This window comes from Euwallacea similis, chromosome 5 (genome assembly GCF_039881205.1).
Source record: "Euwallacea similis isolate ESF13 chromosome 5, ESF131.1, whole genome shotgun sequence".
Taxonomy (NCBI): Eukaryota; Metazoa; Arthropoda; class Insecta; order Coleoptera; family Curculionidae; genus Euwallacea; species Euwallacea similis.
In genome coordinates, this window is record NC_089613.1 from 459744 (window position 1) to 477857 (window position 18114).

General features: G+C 32.9%; 1 protein-coding gene across 2 annotated transcripts in view; it reads right to left on the reverse strand.

Annotated features, from left to right (window-relative positions):
- The window catches only part of Hrb27C (Heterogeneous nuclear ribonucleoprotein at 27C), a 34216-nt gene that overhangs the window by 3707 nt on the left and 12395 nt on the right, over positions 1 to 18114 (reverse strand). For both annotated transcript variants that reach the window (XM_066390551.1, XM_066390549.1), the window contains exons 6-8: positions 17174 to 17339; positions 14088 to 14153; positions 11169 to 11402 (exon numbers count right to left, since the gene is read on the reverse strand). In XM_066390551.1, the coding sequence (XP_066246648.1) occupies positions 11169 to 11402; positions 14088 to 14153; positions 17174 to 17339 (466 nt within the window). The remainder of the gene's footprint in view (positions 1 to 11168; positions 11403 to 14087; positions 14154 to 17173; positions 17340 to 18114) is intronic.

Below are 18114 nucleotides of genomic sequence, written 5' to 3' on the forward strand. Positions count from 1 at the left end.
CACTTATGTTTAGGTGAGATCATTCATGCAAAGAATAACAGTGTGTTTGGATAACCACAGACGACATTTTGAGCAAATACTTTGAATATTAAATAACAATTAATTTTTGTAAGCAGTAAATTGTTATTTTGCTTTTCTGATCGAATTTAATTTTTTTAAATAAAATAAAGAAAATAAGTTTTTTCTCAATATTTTTCTTATCTAACAGCAACAAATTTTGACGTGTATGTATGCGTAAATAAGGGTAGATTCCATAAAACAATTTGAAAATAAAGGGTGACATTTGAAAAATTAATGTTGGATTTCGTTGAAATGTTACAGGGTAAGAAAAAAGTTTAAGGTTATCAAAAAGTGACAACAAATTAGCTTTGTAATATTTACTTCAAATATTTTTTAATATAAATATTATGTAAAAAGTTATTGCCATTATTCCATATACATATATGACAAATTCTTTATTTAATTGGATATAAGAATATTATTTTTAACGATTCCCTCTTTTCTATTAAATTTTTTAAGCAGTCTTCTTTCTTATGTGCTGAGAAAAATAGACGAACATTTTAAGGCGCAGACTAGTCGGATCTGAATTATTTGAACAGAAATTTTAACAAATTTTGATGAAAACCGCATTGTTCTATTTTCAACGCCTGGGTTACATAAGGTATTTAATTTTTTTAAATTAATTTTAATAAATATAATTCAAGCACATACAATTCAGTATTTAAAATACCTTTGGACCCTGCTGTATGCATAAAATTTAGTTAAAAAAATAAGAATGGAATTTAAATGCGTTTTTTGGCTAAAAAAAACCCCTGGACTATGTTCTAAAAAATGCACTAAGAAATCTGCAAAAGCAAACTTAAAATTCAGGTAAAATACGTTATTATACGTATTTCCTTCATTCAAAATGGCTGAAAACAATACAAACGTGATATTCCCGTGTCAAAACAGTCCAAAATCTGACCACCTTGTATACGTAGTTTCAACGCCGAAACGAAAAATTTCATTTCGCCATTGAAAACAAATTCACTACCTAACAATGGATCATATTATCATATGAGGTTAGAAATTTTGCACATTCTTAACAAAATTTCACAGTTATTAAATTAACCTCATTCGTTTGTCAAAATCAGCCATCGTTTATAGACGGAAGAACCCTTATCTTCCATGACAAAATGAAATTTATTTGTAATTTAGATCAACATACAATTTTGAAAAGGTTAAAAGAAGGAAACGGCGACAGGTTAAAGAGGAAAGTTTGGGGATAGATTTTTTTTCTTGTCACTGTCAAAGGAGAGTTCAATAAAATCGTAAAAAAATGGATATAAAGCGAGAGGTTGGACCTAACTTCTCATTGACAACATGAATAATTTGAAATAATTGAATCCAAATAAAAAAATAAAAGAAGTAATAAATAAATGTCCCTGTAAAGGTAGTTTGAAGCACCAACTATTTTTTGCTAAAAATAAACATGTTAGAATTGAATTATGTTAAAAATTATTTATGTTTAATACTCTGCAAGTGCCAAATAGTCTTAAGAGCAAAGTATTTAACAATAACACTTTTGAAGTGACATTTCCATTGAGAGTGAACAACAAAAGCTGGAAGGTATAAAACAAGAGACCGAAAGTATTTTGTAATTTTTATTACTCATTATCAGCGATAATGATAATAGAGGTACACACCTTTAAGTAATATTCTCATTTTTAGATTAATCTAATAGACATTTCAGGCTATATATTTAAAGTTTAGTTATACTCGATACTATCTATTCTACTATTAATCCCAAATACAAATGCGCTACAGTTATTATTACTTCATATAGTTAATTATTATTTTTAAAATAGAGTAATATTATTTTGCTAAAAACCAGGTCTCCGTGTGTGTTATTATAACAATTAGTTCTACTATAATAGAATATTTTACGACAACCCAACACTTAAATTATTATACTTTCTAGCTTAATATGACGAGTCAAAGTGTTTGCCTTTTTTTCGGTCAAATGTAGGACATTCTTAGATGATTTTTTTTGCTTTAAAGAGAGATAAATGTGGTTTTATTTACCACACCAACCCTCCAAAAATAATGTGTCCAACACTTGCATATCTCTTGTTTGCTTTATTAATTAAAGAACAACGTACACACATCGTGGAAGATGTTGGGATTCAATGAAAACACAAAACCGAAGTTAATTTATACACCTAACATATAGTTACGATAATGAACACCATGTTTAAACCCGTTTCTAATTACGGTGCTTTGCTTACATAAAAGAAATTTAGAAATATGTTATTATGAAAAGGCACATTTAAGACATATTTAAAAAATAAATAGAAATCAAAATTTGTGGTTACTTTTCCTGAATAAGAAAGGCCCTCTCTACCTATCATTATCATCATACTAAAATTTGTTAAAGCGAAATTATTTTCCTTCAGCTTCTCAACCCCTTTAGAGACTTCCCTGATTTTTGTCATTTAAATCTAAGTGACTTTTTGAAATTTAGTAGTTGTTTAGAAGTTTTATATATAGGTTTTTCGCATGTCTTCAGTGCCGTGCCAAATTAAGACTCGTGTGATTTTCTTAAAACTGTGAAGTGCGATACCTGCATTCATTAATCCTAATTTTTAACATTTGAAATGAAAGAAAGTTTTTAATACTTTTAAGCGTTTTTTTCCAATTTATCGACTCTTTTCGTAGGTCTTCAGAGGTATATTTATGTTGTCCTGAATTTTACAAAAAAAAAGTTAAACCTTGCAGTGCGATGCTTTCTTTTACCGATAACCTTTTTAAAGACGCCGCAGATTTTGCTTAAATATAAGTAATTTGTTGGATTTTTTAAATAAATTTTTAATCTTTTCTTCATTCGCGTATTATATAATAAAGAATTTATAGCAACCTTAATAAAAAAAAACCAAAACAATAATTTAACGCTCGATATATCTGCTTATTAATCCCTCTAGACTCCTTTGATATTTCACATTTAAATGAAATTCGAGATTTAGATATTTTTCTTAAATCTTCAGTGGTGTGGTGTATTAACCTAACATGTCGTGAAGCTTCAAATAAGTCTAAAGTATGGTAGATGGTATCTTAAATATTCAGAGAGGAACATGAAGTCATGAATCCTAAAATTTAAACTCTAGTACAAATCTGAAGCACATTTCCTTCTACCAATAATATTTTTAGAGATGCCGCTGACTGTAAAAAATATATGATTTTTTTCAGCAAAATCGAAATCATGGCCATTGTAGAATACTATTAGCGCATTAATTATAACAGCTTGGGAATAACTACTAATACTAATCAACTATAATAGAGAATTTCACATTCCCGAATTTGTTTTAAAATTATAACACCATTTTGATTTGTAGAAAAATTCCTCCTGCCTCGCCATTTTTAATCGTTATTTTAGATGGTGATGCCTCATTCAAAAGAATTTTGCGCACTTCGCAAATATGTCAAAACTGTAAAAATATTGAATACAATGCAGAAGTTTAAGAAAAAATGAAAATGCTTTTGTTTTAAAAACAATTGCAACGAAGTCGAAATCAACCCACAACACTAACGGTGGTGATTTATACTCAGTTGCAATTGTTTTTGAATACAACGCCATTTTGATTATTCAAAAAATACTTTGCTGCCACTGAGAATCCGAATAGAGAATTGCGATATTTCCTTTTCAAGGAAATTTTGCGCACTCTCCGAAAACTTAAAAATACTGTTTGAGTACATTTTAATATTTGGGGCCAGTTCCGGTAAAATCAAACGTTACAAAATTTTGTAAATTTCATCAAAATATGTTCATTTTGACGATGTCCAAGCTAAAACTAGTTGATTTCTGATTCAGTCGTTTTGAGAGACGTGCAAAAACTATTAGATTGAAATGCATTTCTTTCACTAAGCAAAGCACACGACATATTCTCATAATTCACCTAAAATACGTGGTTTTGTGTGATCATCGACAAGGACAGAAACTGAGAAAAAATGGAGGATGAGGGAGTCAATAGGAGGGACATGTATTTAATTTAAGCACAACTAATGGAACTCTTTCTCTCTTTCTCTTTAAGACACTTAACTAGAATTAACACGAATGTCAATCAACTATGTAGTAGGTAGTATCAGACTTAAATATTTTAAACAAGTTTCAACACGCTTAATAGTTAAATTGCGCACACTCATATATGAATATACAATTTCGAGATATTCGTTTAAAACGTAGACAACAAAAAGGATTTAAATTATGAAATAATATCTTTTGAGCAAGACTGTTAATCGTCTTAGGTAAATGATAGCCCGTCCATTTCGATACAAGAAGACTTGAGTGGTAATTTTTAAAGATATGCCTTTGCGTCCTTATTGAACCTTAAAATTATATAATGAGCTTAAAAAGATCCATATGTACACATTGGTCTAATCTCAAGTCGTAGTAGTGAGTAATAATTATATGTAGATATCACATAAAATTACTTATTAGACTTCTAACGACGTAAACGTAACAAATCCTTGACGTAATCTAAGTGATTCTAAAGCTAAGAAACCTGGTCGATCACATTTTCAGTAGTTGAGAACTTACTTTTATTAAATTATACTGATATCTCTCTAATTAGCTCTTACAATACTTAAGATTTAACTTATTAGAATCACACTTTACTTATGACGAATTTTGTAGTCTCTAAGGAAATATATTTTAGTCGCTAAATCGGCAATTAAAGCGTAAAGTACCCTTACTACTAGAACCTTAAAATTACTAGGTCTCTTTAGGGTTACGCTAGAAATAAAACACACGAGCAAGAAATTCCAAGAGTAAGATGTTTTGTTGTAGTTTAACATTATACAAGGTGATCGTTTTTACTGTTTAAGCATGCGTATCTTGGTTAGTTTAAGGCTAATATAATGTTTTTTTTTTATTTGATATATACCGCCTAAATATAAGAAAAAAATGAATTATTTTTAAACATTTTTTTGTATTTATTCTACCCAATACAGTAATACCAGATTTAAAATCTGATGTTTCGTGTTTCAATAACCACAATTTTTTTAATTTGCTGTTTTAGCCTTATTTTACTAGTTTTGCAGTTAGATTTTGAAGAAAGTGCCGATTTATGGCAATACAACTGCGATTCGTAAATTTTTCTTTTTCACGTATCTCATGTGATATTTTAAAATAATGGTAACATACTTAGCAGTTTAGTCGGAAGTAAGCAAAACCGAGCTTAAACTTGAAAAACGTTCACCCTACAGACTCGTGGGACCAGGACCGAAAACGCATTTCTTTAAAAACCACTAAGTTTAGTGAGTCCGGGCTATATGATCGAAACGTCGGGGCAACTAATCGTTAACTTATATAACATCTATTTCGCTAGTTTTATGAGGAATTGCACTATTAATAGTAAGAAGGCCCTAATTTTGTATTGTTTCATTAAGTTAAATTTAAAACTTATCCAAGTATATTCTCTGTACATCAGTCGATTTGGTCTAATTTTCATTTAGTTCAACTATGTTTAAATTTATCCGATCATAAAATATTACACTAATAGGTCAATAACTTGTAATTAATTATACAGTACAATTAATTCATCCAAGAAACAAATCATTAGTCTTAATGCGTATTCCTTTTATCAGGTATTTAGTCTAAGTTCTAACTATTTTAAAATAAATTACGTTTAATACAACAGTTCTTTTCATTTAAATTGAAATGCTTTTTTAAATGTATATTAATATATTCGTGTGTTCTGTCTTCGATTTCCCTATTTAATTTTTGGTATTTTTGGCGAGAACTAACCATTTATTTGCCTAATAACGCGACAATTCCCTTAACACGCCCCAACTTTCAACTGAACCCGAAGAAATTTACCTAATAACTCGCACATTTTAAGAGTGGCTTAAGTGCAAAGTGTAGTAATCTTTCATATTGTTGTGTGTAGCGTTTTAACTTGATTTCTTGTTTCTAAACACGCAGTATAATTGTATATGTACAGCAACTTTATCCCTCCACCACATAAGAAAGAGAACTTGTGAGAATTGGCCCAAAACGGAAAATACCGTATAAGACCTCGACAAGGGGGTACAAAAAAGGCTAAAACTTCATAATAATTTTACCTTCCAACATCGTCTATAATGGAATAGAAGATTTATTTTCTGGGAGAAAGTTCGATATTTTCAGTGCTTACGCAGAAGGCACACTGGTTATGAAGTAAATAATATAATTACAAAATTCTAATTGTACAAAGCTGTATTACAGACAGAGAATTAAATCGAGCATAGTCAAAAAATAAAGCAAAAAAATTAGATTTAGGTTTGAAATATGAGTCAATTTTGGACAACATGACTTTAAACACATCTTGCAGGTGCGCAATTGCGCATGCTTTGCAAGCAGATTTTAGTTGCAAATTTCCATTTCGTAATTTTATTACTCACTTCACATTCGTTGTTCCTACTTCTGAGTAACCGCTAACAATTCCAAAATTAAATTGTTTATAACGTACAGAATGTTCTACCGAAGAGTAAAAATTTGAACATTGCCAGAACAGGGTGTTCCACTGACGGCTGATGGGTGTTCCACACATTATTTAAATAATGTGACAAGGTTGTTATTTATTAAAAGGTTACGTCAGAAAATACCTTATAGTGATTACAAAAAAAAACAGATGGCGTTGGTTTCGATATTGACTGATGGTAGATCACAAAAATTCATTTTAACAAAATGCGTCAATATACACGGTGTTGTTATCACCCTGTATTTACACAATTTACACAAGAAAAGAAACAAGATCTCGGGTATTTTTTTAAATAGCACCATATTGAAAATCTTTTCCTCAATTCAAAGTAGGTAGTTATTAATTGATTAGGTCTGTTTCCTTAGTACACGTTAAGTTTGGGAGGTGTCGTATTAAGTATACCTTAAAACATTTTTTTTGTTCTTATCAACCTGTTAACATTCCATTTTTAATTAGAGATTTTAAATCTCATATCCTTTCACATTTGCATTTACATTCAGTGATTGGACCAATTTGAGATGCATTACTAATGCTATTTATTATTAATGTTAGTTGTGGAAACTAACAAATCACGGAGTTTTTGCTCCACAAAATAAATATAGGATTATTATTTTTACTTCTTAACTTAAAGATGATAGTTTTTCGAAACAGTTGATTTTAACCGAGGGTCGCCCAATATTTTTTTGGCGAACAATTTTCCCATTTTTCCAAATCACAATTCATCATTATCAACCGATGGACCACCCTGTATTTGCCCGTACAAACAATGTTAAACAAATTCCTCATGCTTCTCAGCTCAATTACTCTAATAAATGCACCCATGAGACAACTTATGATCCAACGATCCATGACCCCCTATGCCTTTTCTTAACGGTATTTCCTTCTTCTGTAAGCTTTCAGGGTCGTTTAGAAATTTAAACAACTCTATTACTTACCGAATATTTATGTAAACATTGTCCATGACATATTATCACGCTAAAATGAAACGTGGGAATTCGATGTGATTAGATATAACTGTGTGAGCAAAATAGTGATCAGGGCAAGACCGGTAAAATAAAATGAATAATAATATGAGGGCCGACTATCGTCCAAAGTATTGTGACAAAATGAGTGTTCGAGTTTTCTCCGACTGACAGACAGACAGAAAGGGCCCACGTAGGCTTATTTCCTTAAAAACTCGCTTACTAATAACATACACATAAGGTAGATATTTAAGTTTATTAGAGAAGAATCTATAGTCATTTAACATAGATCACAACCACTTAGTCCGCTTATATATTTTTAACTATTACAATTACTTTATTCGTATCGGGTAATATACTCTAAAAAGGATTAAGTCTTTTGCTTCTAAACTAAAATTATCTTTATGTAATAAATAGGCAATTCCTTAAATGAAAATTATCGTAAATATAAAAATATCTCAACAATGTTAAAATAACGAATTTAAAAAAAATTAAAAGTCGGTATATTGATCAATAGTTATATACTTCAGTCGTCTTCGTCGTTGGCAGCTCCAACTGTATTAATTAAATCGCAAATTTAGGCGAAATTGTTCAGAATATCCTTAAGAATAATCAACAATTAAAAACAGCAACACGTTAAAAAGACTCCTCTAAAAACAATATTAAATTCGGAACGTCCTATTTGAAAATACAATTACACCCCAGATCTAAAACATGATATTCTTACCGATTTACGGTTTCACCTTGAAATGGGACATGGTTGTGCACTATTTATTTAGTCACACAAAATTATATCAATTCTCACAATAATAAGTAATTTGTTCCAAAAAGCTTGTGACAGTTAGGACTATCTGGCCGGGAATTGGAGGTTAAAATAAAAATAGTTCTTGAAACTATACAGTGAAGAAGATAAAATGATATTTACTATTAATTAACCTATATTTTGATAACCAGAAACGACATCTTGTGGTGAAATTGTTTAATTTATGGGGTATTTAAGAACTCTGTCAAATTGCCATTTCGAAATTGTTATCGAAGGTAATGTCACTGTCACATTGATACTGACTGCAATGAAGCTCCTTTCAATAGCAATTAGCTTATTGACCTACCTATACAATAAATTAAAGAATTTCAAATAAATGCAAAAACGAAATTTTTCAATCTTGAATTTACCTCCTACAGCACTGACCATTGTTGAATTTCAAAATTCAACCTTTCAGAATTTAAAATGGTGCCAAATTGCTACTTTGACATGGTGCAAAGGCACTGACACTTTAACAATGAATTTCGTATGACATAAATACTAATTCAAAGTGGCCATTGGGAACTATGCCACTGACGGTGGCATTTTTCCGAGTGGCCATTTTGATTTAGTACTACTACTTCGTCTTGGATTTGGAAACTCAAATTGCCACTGAAGGCGCTGCGAAGCATGAACAAAGCTACGTTCAGTCGTAATGGCATTATTAGAATTACTCGTTTTGGACAATCCGAAATCAAACCAACATTAATATGAATCTCATTCATTTTTGGAATATCAAAATGGTCGTTTATACGTATATTTGTGTATATATGTATATATAACACAAATTTTGAAGTAACAATTTGACAACGTCTTTAACCCCGTTTAAAAATCATAGTCAATTTAGCGACCGTTACCTGGCAATTCTTACAAACATAAAATTATACCACTAAAGGGTATTATTTTAAAAGTTCCTTCGTTCCCTTTTCCTTGACCCGTAATTCAAGATAAAACCTCAACACGTAGATAAAAATTTTATTAAAATAGGAGAATACTCTTTACCTAGTATATTTTCATTTACCTACAAATAATTATCTTTACTTTGATATTACTTCTCTAAAATTGAAGGGCTAGGCGTCACTTCGATTTTTCAACTTCCCAATGGTAAAAGACTAAAATAACTATTATGTATCTAAATTATAAACAAAAAAACTCGATGCACTGTTGACTTGTTTAAAATTGGCGGATATGAGAGACAACCCTGGATTTAAGAATTAATTCAAAAAAAGGCGCGGACAGTCCAACTCAAAGCAAATGCCTACTTTAAAAGAAATTTTTTTCACGTTTCTTTTGCCTGATCTGGAATGTGATTCTGTGTACTGAAATAACCGGTATGAGGTCAAATTTTGAAAAGGAAATCGCGAGAAAGCCTGCTAAAGTACGACCGAAATGGTAGTTTTCAAATTTGGCAGCGCATTAATGAATTTTAAAAAATGGATCCTTGTGAGCGCAAAAATTCAGCAAACTTGTGAAAATTTTGACAATTGTGGCAATGGTCGCTTTTAGTTAAAATGGTAATTAGGCTGTCATTTTAAAGTTATCGCAAACGCAGAAATGACAGGTGTAACGCAATTACATTGGTGGAAAAACGCCCGTTCAACGAATCTAAGTTTTCCGAAAAACTACAGTAATGCTGTCGCCATGAGGATCCGCCATGGATGCGCAGACAAGCCTAAAGGTCACCATCATCGCGCATATCTTACAATAATCATTAATCAATAGTCAATAAGATATGAGGTATTTTTGCTTTATATGTATCTAAAATGATTCGATTAGAATTACTTCAACAAGTGGTATTTTCGTGAGCTGTCAAGTCTTATGTTAAAATTATGTAGCGTCGAATCTATTAAAGTTATTCCAACTTTAAAAATTAATATAAAGGTCTCGCTGCGCTGCTGAAGGCAGATGCTTTCCCGCTGTAAAAATATGTAATGGATATATTCGGCTGACAGTGAGAAACAAATGAGTGAAATTAAAAATTTAAAGCATACTTTCATTTACCATGTGGCGCCAATGTCAGTATACTAAACTGTTGGATGTTAAAAATTTAGCACCCCCAATAAAACATGTGTTCGATATATTTTAACTTTCTTATAAATTTAGCAATAGAAAGAGCTGGTAAAATTGCAGTTAGAGTTATGACATTTGTCTTTCATTATTGTCGAAATGTCAGATGTCAATATGAGGTTAGAGTTGGCAGATAAATATATTTTTCACAATTTACGTTTCCGTGTTGTCATCCGGATAGTGCAACCTATTAATCTAACTGAAGAATTTCCAACATCACTCATTTGTTAAATCGTATCTCTATTGATCATTATTTATACAGGGGAAAAACATTTACTTTTCGTAGCAAATTGAGTTTTTTTACAAATTGGAATAAATGCTACAAAATTTAAACCAGACATCTAATAATACTTAAAAATAGTCAACGCGGCAGTAAGAGGGCACCACTTCTGTCTGTCTGCTCGGTAGTCGCTCGGCATGCCTGCTCGGTGGACCACGTGACCCGGCGCTTATCCGCCGTTGTTAATAGATAGCATTTTCTTTTACTTATATACCTTAATTTATAATAGTTACACAACAACTAATACCCCTAAATTCTGTTTAAATATGAGACGAACTTACGGATTTGTTACCGGTGCCGTCTATAGGTGTCTAACTGATCTACAAGCTAGTAAAGAGTCGGTTTGTGGGCTTTACCGTTGCTAAGTTTTAGATTGAAAAAACAACGACAAAGCCCCATTTAGTCGTCTGAAAATTGCGATCAGTGAGACAGCTCCACAACGGCGGCCGAGACCGTCCTGACGGCCAGTCCGGCGCCGGGGACTGCCGTAGCGGCACCTTGACCATCGATAGGTTGTCATGACGCCGGCCACTCCTTGAAATCAGGGAAGTGTTTCCCACCTGTTGGTTGCGGAGCGCCGCTGGAGTATCCGCCGGTCGAGTCGGCGCCGTACGGGGCCGTCGAGCGGGCTGAGTAATCGGAATAGGACGCGTAAGCGGAGCCGTACGACGCCGGACCGTAGTCCGAGCCCGGCTTGGAGGCGGTGCCGGCGCTAGGGGCGGTGCCAGGCGGCCCGGAAGGCGTGGCTGCGGAAGACTGGCCACCACGCGAGTACACGTCACCGGCCATGTAGCCTGTCAAGGAAAAGAACGGCGATAGGGGCGTGGCCGAGAGACGGAGCGTTTGCTTTGGAGGAGGAGCCGCAAGTGTTTGGTTGCCAATTTTTCAAACTTGATAAAAGGCTGTTTGATATTTGGCAAATTTTTAGTTCTTTTTAGGCATTTCGAGAATCACTGGAACCTTTTAAATCCAGTGGTATTTTGTTGAATAACAGATTATGCAACTTTGCCACCATCCGACGCTGCATCTCTCATAATTTCCGAGACGCCAAAGGTGAGTCTTAATAAGACCCGCGCTGTAGTGAGAAATACAAAATGGTCCACCATGTAGACACGGTGACAAGGAATAGTGGGTATATGGTGATCGAATGGGTATAAGCGAAATTAAGAGACACCGGGATCGGTAAAATTGTACGACCAATAAAACGCTATCTTAAAATGCTTTACTAAGATATTTTCTAACATGACCTGACCATTGGTGCGGACCACCAAATTCGTTATTAATAATTTGAATAACATTAATGAATTACGTGAAAATCAATTCAGCCCTACAAAAAAAAAACAGAATACAAGTAAGCCCTTGAAAACAAAGAAACGTGGGCTATATTGTGGTCTGTTTTGATTTAATTTAACGTTTAAAGGTAAACATAAACTTCTTATAACAGAACATTATTTAAGAGGGATTTATAGTTAATTTGCGAAAAATACAGATTTGTTTGTTCGTGGGCAAAGTATAGAATTGTAACTGCCCATGTTAGACTTTTCACATTCTTCAAAGAATTTTCAAGATTATTATTATTGAGGGATACTGAGAATTTCTGCAAACAGAAACTGACTTAAAATAGAAACTTATTAGAATTTTTGTTTAACCTGAAATGATTTTACTGAGGCTTTTTGGTGAGACTCGACAGCTTTTATGAAGAACACAATTAAAGTCGAAAATGAAAAGAAAAAAATTGTTCATATATATGAACATAATAAAGAAAATAAGTTTATGATGGCGGTGTAAATTTGTAATATGGCAAATAAAAATTAATAACACGTTTTTACATGTAAATGAAGGAAAGATTCATTAGTAAAACGTATTTTACAAATTTTCGAGTTTTCCTGATACATATTTTTCATTCTTTTTTTCTGCAATCATCAGAAGTTTTATAATCTTAAAGCAGGGTTTGGTAAAGAAATATTTGCACAACGTTGAGCCACAATTTTGCCGAACTCGTATATCTTTTAATTTTCGAGATTTTGATAGTACTGAGATTGTACCACCTTGTACATTTTATGTTTTGATTTATCATATAAAAAAATTTTGAAATATAGATAAACATCACAATCTTGTGGGATAAAAGGGAATATTAACACCTCCAGTTTAGGCGGAAGAACCATTTTTATTATAAATTGAAACAGCTCATATTTTCAAATTTCCTGAATTTGCATTCATTTTTAATAAGTAATAAGTTAGCTCGGTAACGTTTTGATATATGAAAGTACCTAGGTCTTGTTTAATGTTTAAAAATTGAATTAAAAGGCAGGAAATCGATTTAAATCCCTGTATTTTTGTGTACTTTTCTTCGGATTTAAGATTTAAGCATTTTATGTTAAACGATATCTGCAAATCCCAAAATCTATTAAACAGACAAACTCCCGGTGCTATTACTCGTTAAATTAAACGATTTAGGATGTCACCTGACCTCCAAAATTTCCGACACCGACTACGAATCAACAAGTACAACTAAAAATTAAAAACAAAAATTGCAAAAAACTCTTTATTTGCTTTATGCGCATGGATACTTTATAATGTGTCTCATTTACCCATCATTATTTTGAAAAACTTACTCCTAAATATTTAAAAAAATCTGGGTAATATATGCGTTTGCAATACAAATACACGGAGAAAACAATGCTAGAATAATCACTATTCCTATGTATGAGTCAGATTAAGATATTTACACAAACATTAATTTATAAATAATAACAGACGATGTTTTCTAAAATACGCTATATCGTTCAAATTTAACAATGTAGCGTATATTCTAAATCACCGTGTATTACTAATTAATTTATCTAGTTGCATGAACCTACGTATACTGCGTATTTGTCGTCAAACCCCCTTAATCTTTAAAGCTTACGCTACCTATACTGGGTCAAGTATAATTTTCACTTTTAATTAAATTACTCTCATACTGATTTCACCATTAACTGCTATCAACTAATTAATAACAACAACAACAAACTCTAATCCTTAGGGTAGGGAGTATCTACAACGTAATTAATTTTACTTCTTATGAGTACCTTAATTTATACAGACTGAATTTAGTCACTTAATGCATTAATCTAGTATTACACATTAAATCACAGGTGAACCTGTATTCGGATTGTAACACAACAACTACCCAGATTGATATTGATCGAACCAATATACGACGAGGTTCTCTAGTTAAAACTGACTCGTAAAAAAAAATTACAAAGAAGGGAGGTCCGGGGAGACCAGGGATGGCTTTTTATGAATCGGTAGTGACGCAAGATTACTATTAACGAGGCCGTAGTAATTAAGAATTCTATTTTTTTTAGAGGATTTGCGACATTCGTGGCACGCAGGATGAATATGAGAAAACTAAAACATATTTGCGGACTCCTCCGCGAAAGCTCCCGACAATTGGCCCACGTTCTCGACCGTGTTTATAACGCTAAGACACCTACCCGATGGTCCCGAAGATCCGCCATTCTGGGGCATGTTCCAATTGTTCCATGAAGCTGCGCTGTTGCCTACATGTACGGAGAGGCCCAAATTGGTAACGTGTTACAATAATATTACGGAGTTAGGGTTAGTAATCGAGGTACCGTTCAAATTCACCTGCGTACCGTCAGGTTTTCGAGTTATTTCTAGTATTAATTACAGGGTTAATGCAATGTTGTAATGCTACGTCATAGAATTTCTAATAGACAATCAAAATCATCAACTAAATGAGAAAATATTTCGTGGTTGTCGTGGAAAGACTTTAAACGGGGAAATTTGTATATGTAACGACTTTTTCTAGAGCGGTACATTGAGAATTAGAAATATTTATTTTTTACTTAGGGTCAAAAATAGCGTAATTGCACTGACAGAATTTGACTTAAGCGAATAAGCCAAATAAAGTGTGCTTTTCCAAATATTTGTATTTTGTGCTGTAAAAATTAATCAAAATGGCAGATAATAATTAAAAGCTTTCAAAATATGTAATAAATACTAGTCACCTTGAATTTGTATCAATTGAATTTACCATGCCACTATGAATTGACAGAATAGGTCGGGTGACAAACCGCGATAATCACTTTTGCATCAAAAGTCGCTCTTCATTAATACTAATAAAGAAGTCTTTTCTCAATAAATATTTTAAAAATTCCTAACGGTTCTGGAAATTGAGAGATACCAAGGTTAGAAAACCTTGAAACTCAACGAATTTTCCAAAAACTTGAAATTTGACCGTTAACGCATTTTTTTTAAACCGTGACATGCTCAAAGAATCTGGGTTTTTTAAAATCAGGATTCTGCTAAAAATATATCGAAACGACTTCCAAGAATTAAGAGAAAGAATACTGAGGATCAATATACTTTTGAGTCTATACGACAACAATCAGTGTCGTAGCAAAGTCTGAAAACGATTCAAACAAAATCAAGAAAAAGATTCATTTCGTCAGTAACAATGAACCGTGAAACTCAGAAAAGTTTTCCACAATAATCTGAGTCGATACCTAAAAAAAAAAATTAGTGACGTTCCGTAACCAATTTGAAAACAATTCAAAACAATATAGTAAGAAAATTCTGTTGACTAATGCACTTTTCAATCATCAATACAAAATTCAGGACAGGTTTGAAAAACAGGGGAAGTTATTAAGGTTAGAAATAATGCAGCGAAAATTCTAATCAATTTGAGTCGACATTATAAAACCAGTTTTGTCCAACGACAATTTAAACCGATGCCAAAAAAATCTAGGAAAAACATAAATCTCATCAGTACCGTTTTGAAACATTCCTGGTAGCTTTGGGAGACGCTATATATGTTAGATAACCGAAAAACAATTTCAACAATTTCTTAAAACCTTCTCAAATTCGTGAAAAATTTCTGACAGCTTCGAAAAACTGGAGACGTCACTAGAATGAGAAAACTTTAGACTTACCGAGAAATATCAAAGAATTTTCCCAAACATGATATGAAAACGTACAGCCGTAGTTGAGAAAATCACAAGTGCCATACCAAACACAGAAGAAAACAATTCCAAAATTCACAGAAAAATATCTGTTCACTAACGCATTTTAGAAAGATTTCTGAAATAGTTTATGTTAATGGGTTTCAAGACCGCATAAATCATCTCTAAAAAGTGAACTTTCAAATATACAAAAAACAGGGTTGCAATAAGTTTAATAAATCTCTTCTTGGGAAAATTCCTGACAACTTGAGGACAAGACGACCTGCAAAACCAACCTGTCAAAAATATAGAAGGCAATTAAATAACAAAATTCCATGTATGGAGCAGATCCAAATATAAGGTGAATAGGCAATTGCTAATAAAAAAGGACGTCAAGAAGATTGTGAAAATTATCGCGTACCTCTTTTCTCACTTCTTTCACATTGTAGATAAAGCGCAAAATCTCTAAAGGACGTGCATGAAGTAATTTACAATGTACAGGATGTCTTATGTAAGCAGGCCACTGAACTTTCCTGTTTTACGGTGGGATTTTTATAAAAAGTAATAGATGGGGTCTATAACATATTATCCGGATTATGAAAACAAATGTATTTAAAAAGCGATAGAATAAAACAAAACAAATAAGGGGGGAAAAACTGACTTTGAAAAAAAAAACGATTTTTTAAAATATTTTTGTCACATGTTGACAATATGCTTAGTAAGTAAATGTTGTAGTAAATGTTTCTATAAGTTTACTTTTGTTATAATGGTTTATACTGGTTAATCCGGAATTTGTCATTGCCAAATATTACTTTTACGAGTTAACCAGAAGTGATATAACAAAAAGAAAGCTTACAGAAATATTTATCTTTGAATATGTTAGGTAAGTGTGAAAAAATTCAAAATCATGAAGTCAGTGGCTTGCTTACATGAAATAACCCGTATGTCAATAACAATACGCGTTCAATAAAAACATATCTTTAGTTAGCCTCAATGAGATTGAGTATTCATTTGTTGTTGAAATAAAGAAATTTGTAAATTATCTCAGCCATACAATTACATTTGCGAGCTCTACTAAAATTCGTTTTTTATTGAACACTTTTAGGTGGAAACAGATAGCTATTATGTCACATAAACTCACGTGATGCCAAAGCAAAATGAAAAATACTGCACTTGTGCACAAATTTGCTTGGTAAATGTCATTTTGTTTGTCACAAGTTTCATCACTATCGCTCATTTTTGTCATTAATGAGACGTGATGGGCAAATTGGAATATAATTTAACTTTTCTTCATATATTATAGTGGTAATTTACTGAATTGACAGTTACTGCCTTACAACCTTAAACTTTTCACAAAATGAACATTTAGAAGATGATAATTTCTTATTGCAAAGATAGTATGACGTCAGATGAGCTCACGGGATGTAACAGCCTCTCTTCACTCCCTTTAAAACAATCCACGATAATATTTTAAGCGCTAAACCACATAAACAAATATTTAAACCCATTTATTAGTTGCAGGATTCCCTGACGCAAGAAAATATTTGTTTTGCTAGTGATTTTAACTCTTTCAATGGGATTGGAATAGCTAAGAAATACACTATAGAAACACTTACCGTAGGATCCGTACCCCTGCTGAGTGGGAGGTCCCCCATAACTGCTGCCCCACTGTGGCGGAGGACCTTGAGGGGCTGGTGGGGCACCCCAGCCCTGATACGAACCTGGCCCTGAAGGTGTGCCATAGCCAGCGTTGTATTGCTGTTGGGGAGAAGTTCCCCACCCCTGTGGAAAATTAATGAAGTTAAATTATCTGGAAAAAACTAGAATATCCTCAAAGAATATTCACTAATTAGTATACCACAACACAAGTTTTGAATGTTTTGTGAATATACTGTAAGCGCTTTCATTAAATGTATTAGGTGTACAACTTTGCTTCCGCCGTTTTTTTTCCGAATTTCGCGATTTTATTGTAAAAAACTAATTATACCTTTAGGATCCAAAGTATTGTCCATCGCTGGCCACTACTTTCTCCCATCTTTCGGGCAGCATACGAATCCCGTGTTGAAAAAATTGGACATCTTTTGAAGCGATCCACGATTCTATCCAATTTCTTACTTCTTCATAAGACCGGAAGTGTTGGTCAGCTAGCCCATGTGCCATGGATCGAAACAAGTGATAATCAGAAGGAGCTAGGTCAGGAGAATATGGCGGGTGGGGTAGGACTTCCCATTTCAATGTTTCCAAGTATTTCTTGACCACTTGCGCAACATGGGGTCGAGCATTATCGTGCTGCAAAATCACTTTATCATGTCTCTCGTTGTATTGCAGCCGTTTCTTTTTCAATGCTCGGCTCAAACGCATTAATTGGGTTCGATAAAGAGCACCTGTGATTGTTTCAGTTGGTTGTAACAGCTCATAATATATTACGCCGAGTTGATCCCACCAAATACAGAGCATGATTTTGGAACCATGAATAGACGGTTTGGCCGTCGACGTGGAAGCATGGCCGGGATATCCCCAAGTCTTTTTGCGTTTGGGATTATCGTAATGAACCCAT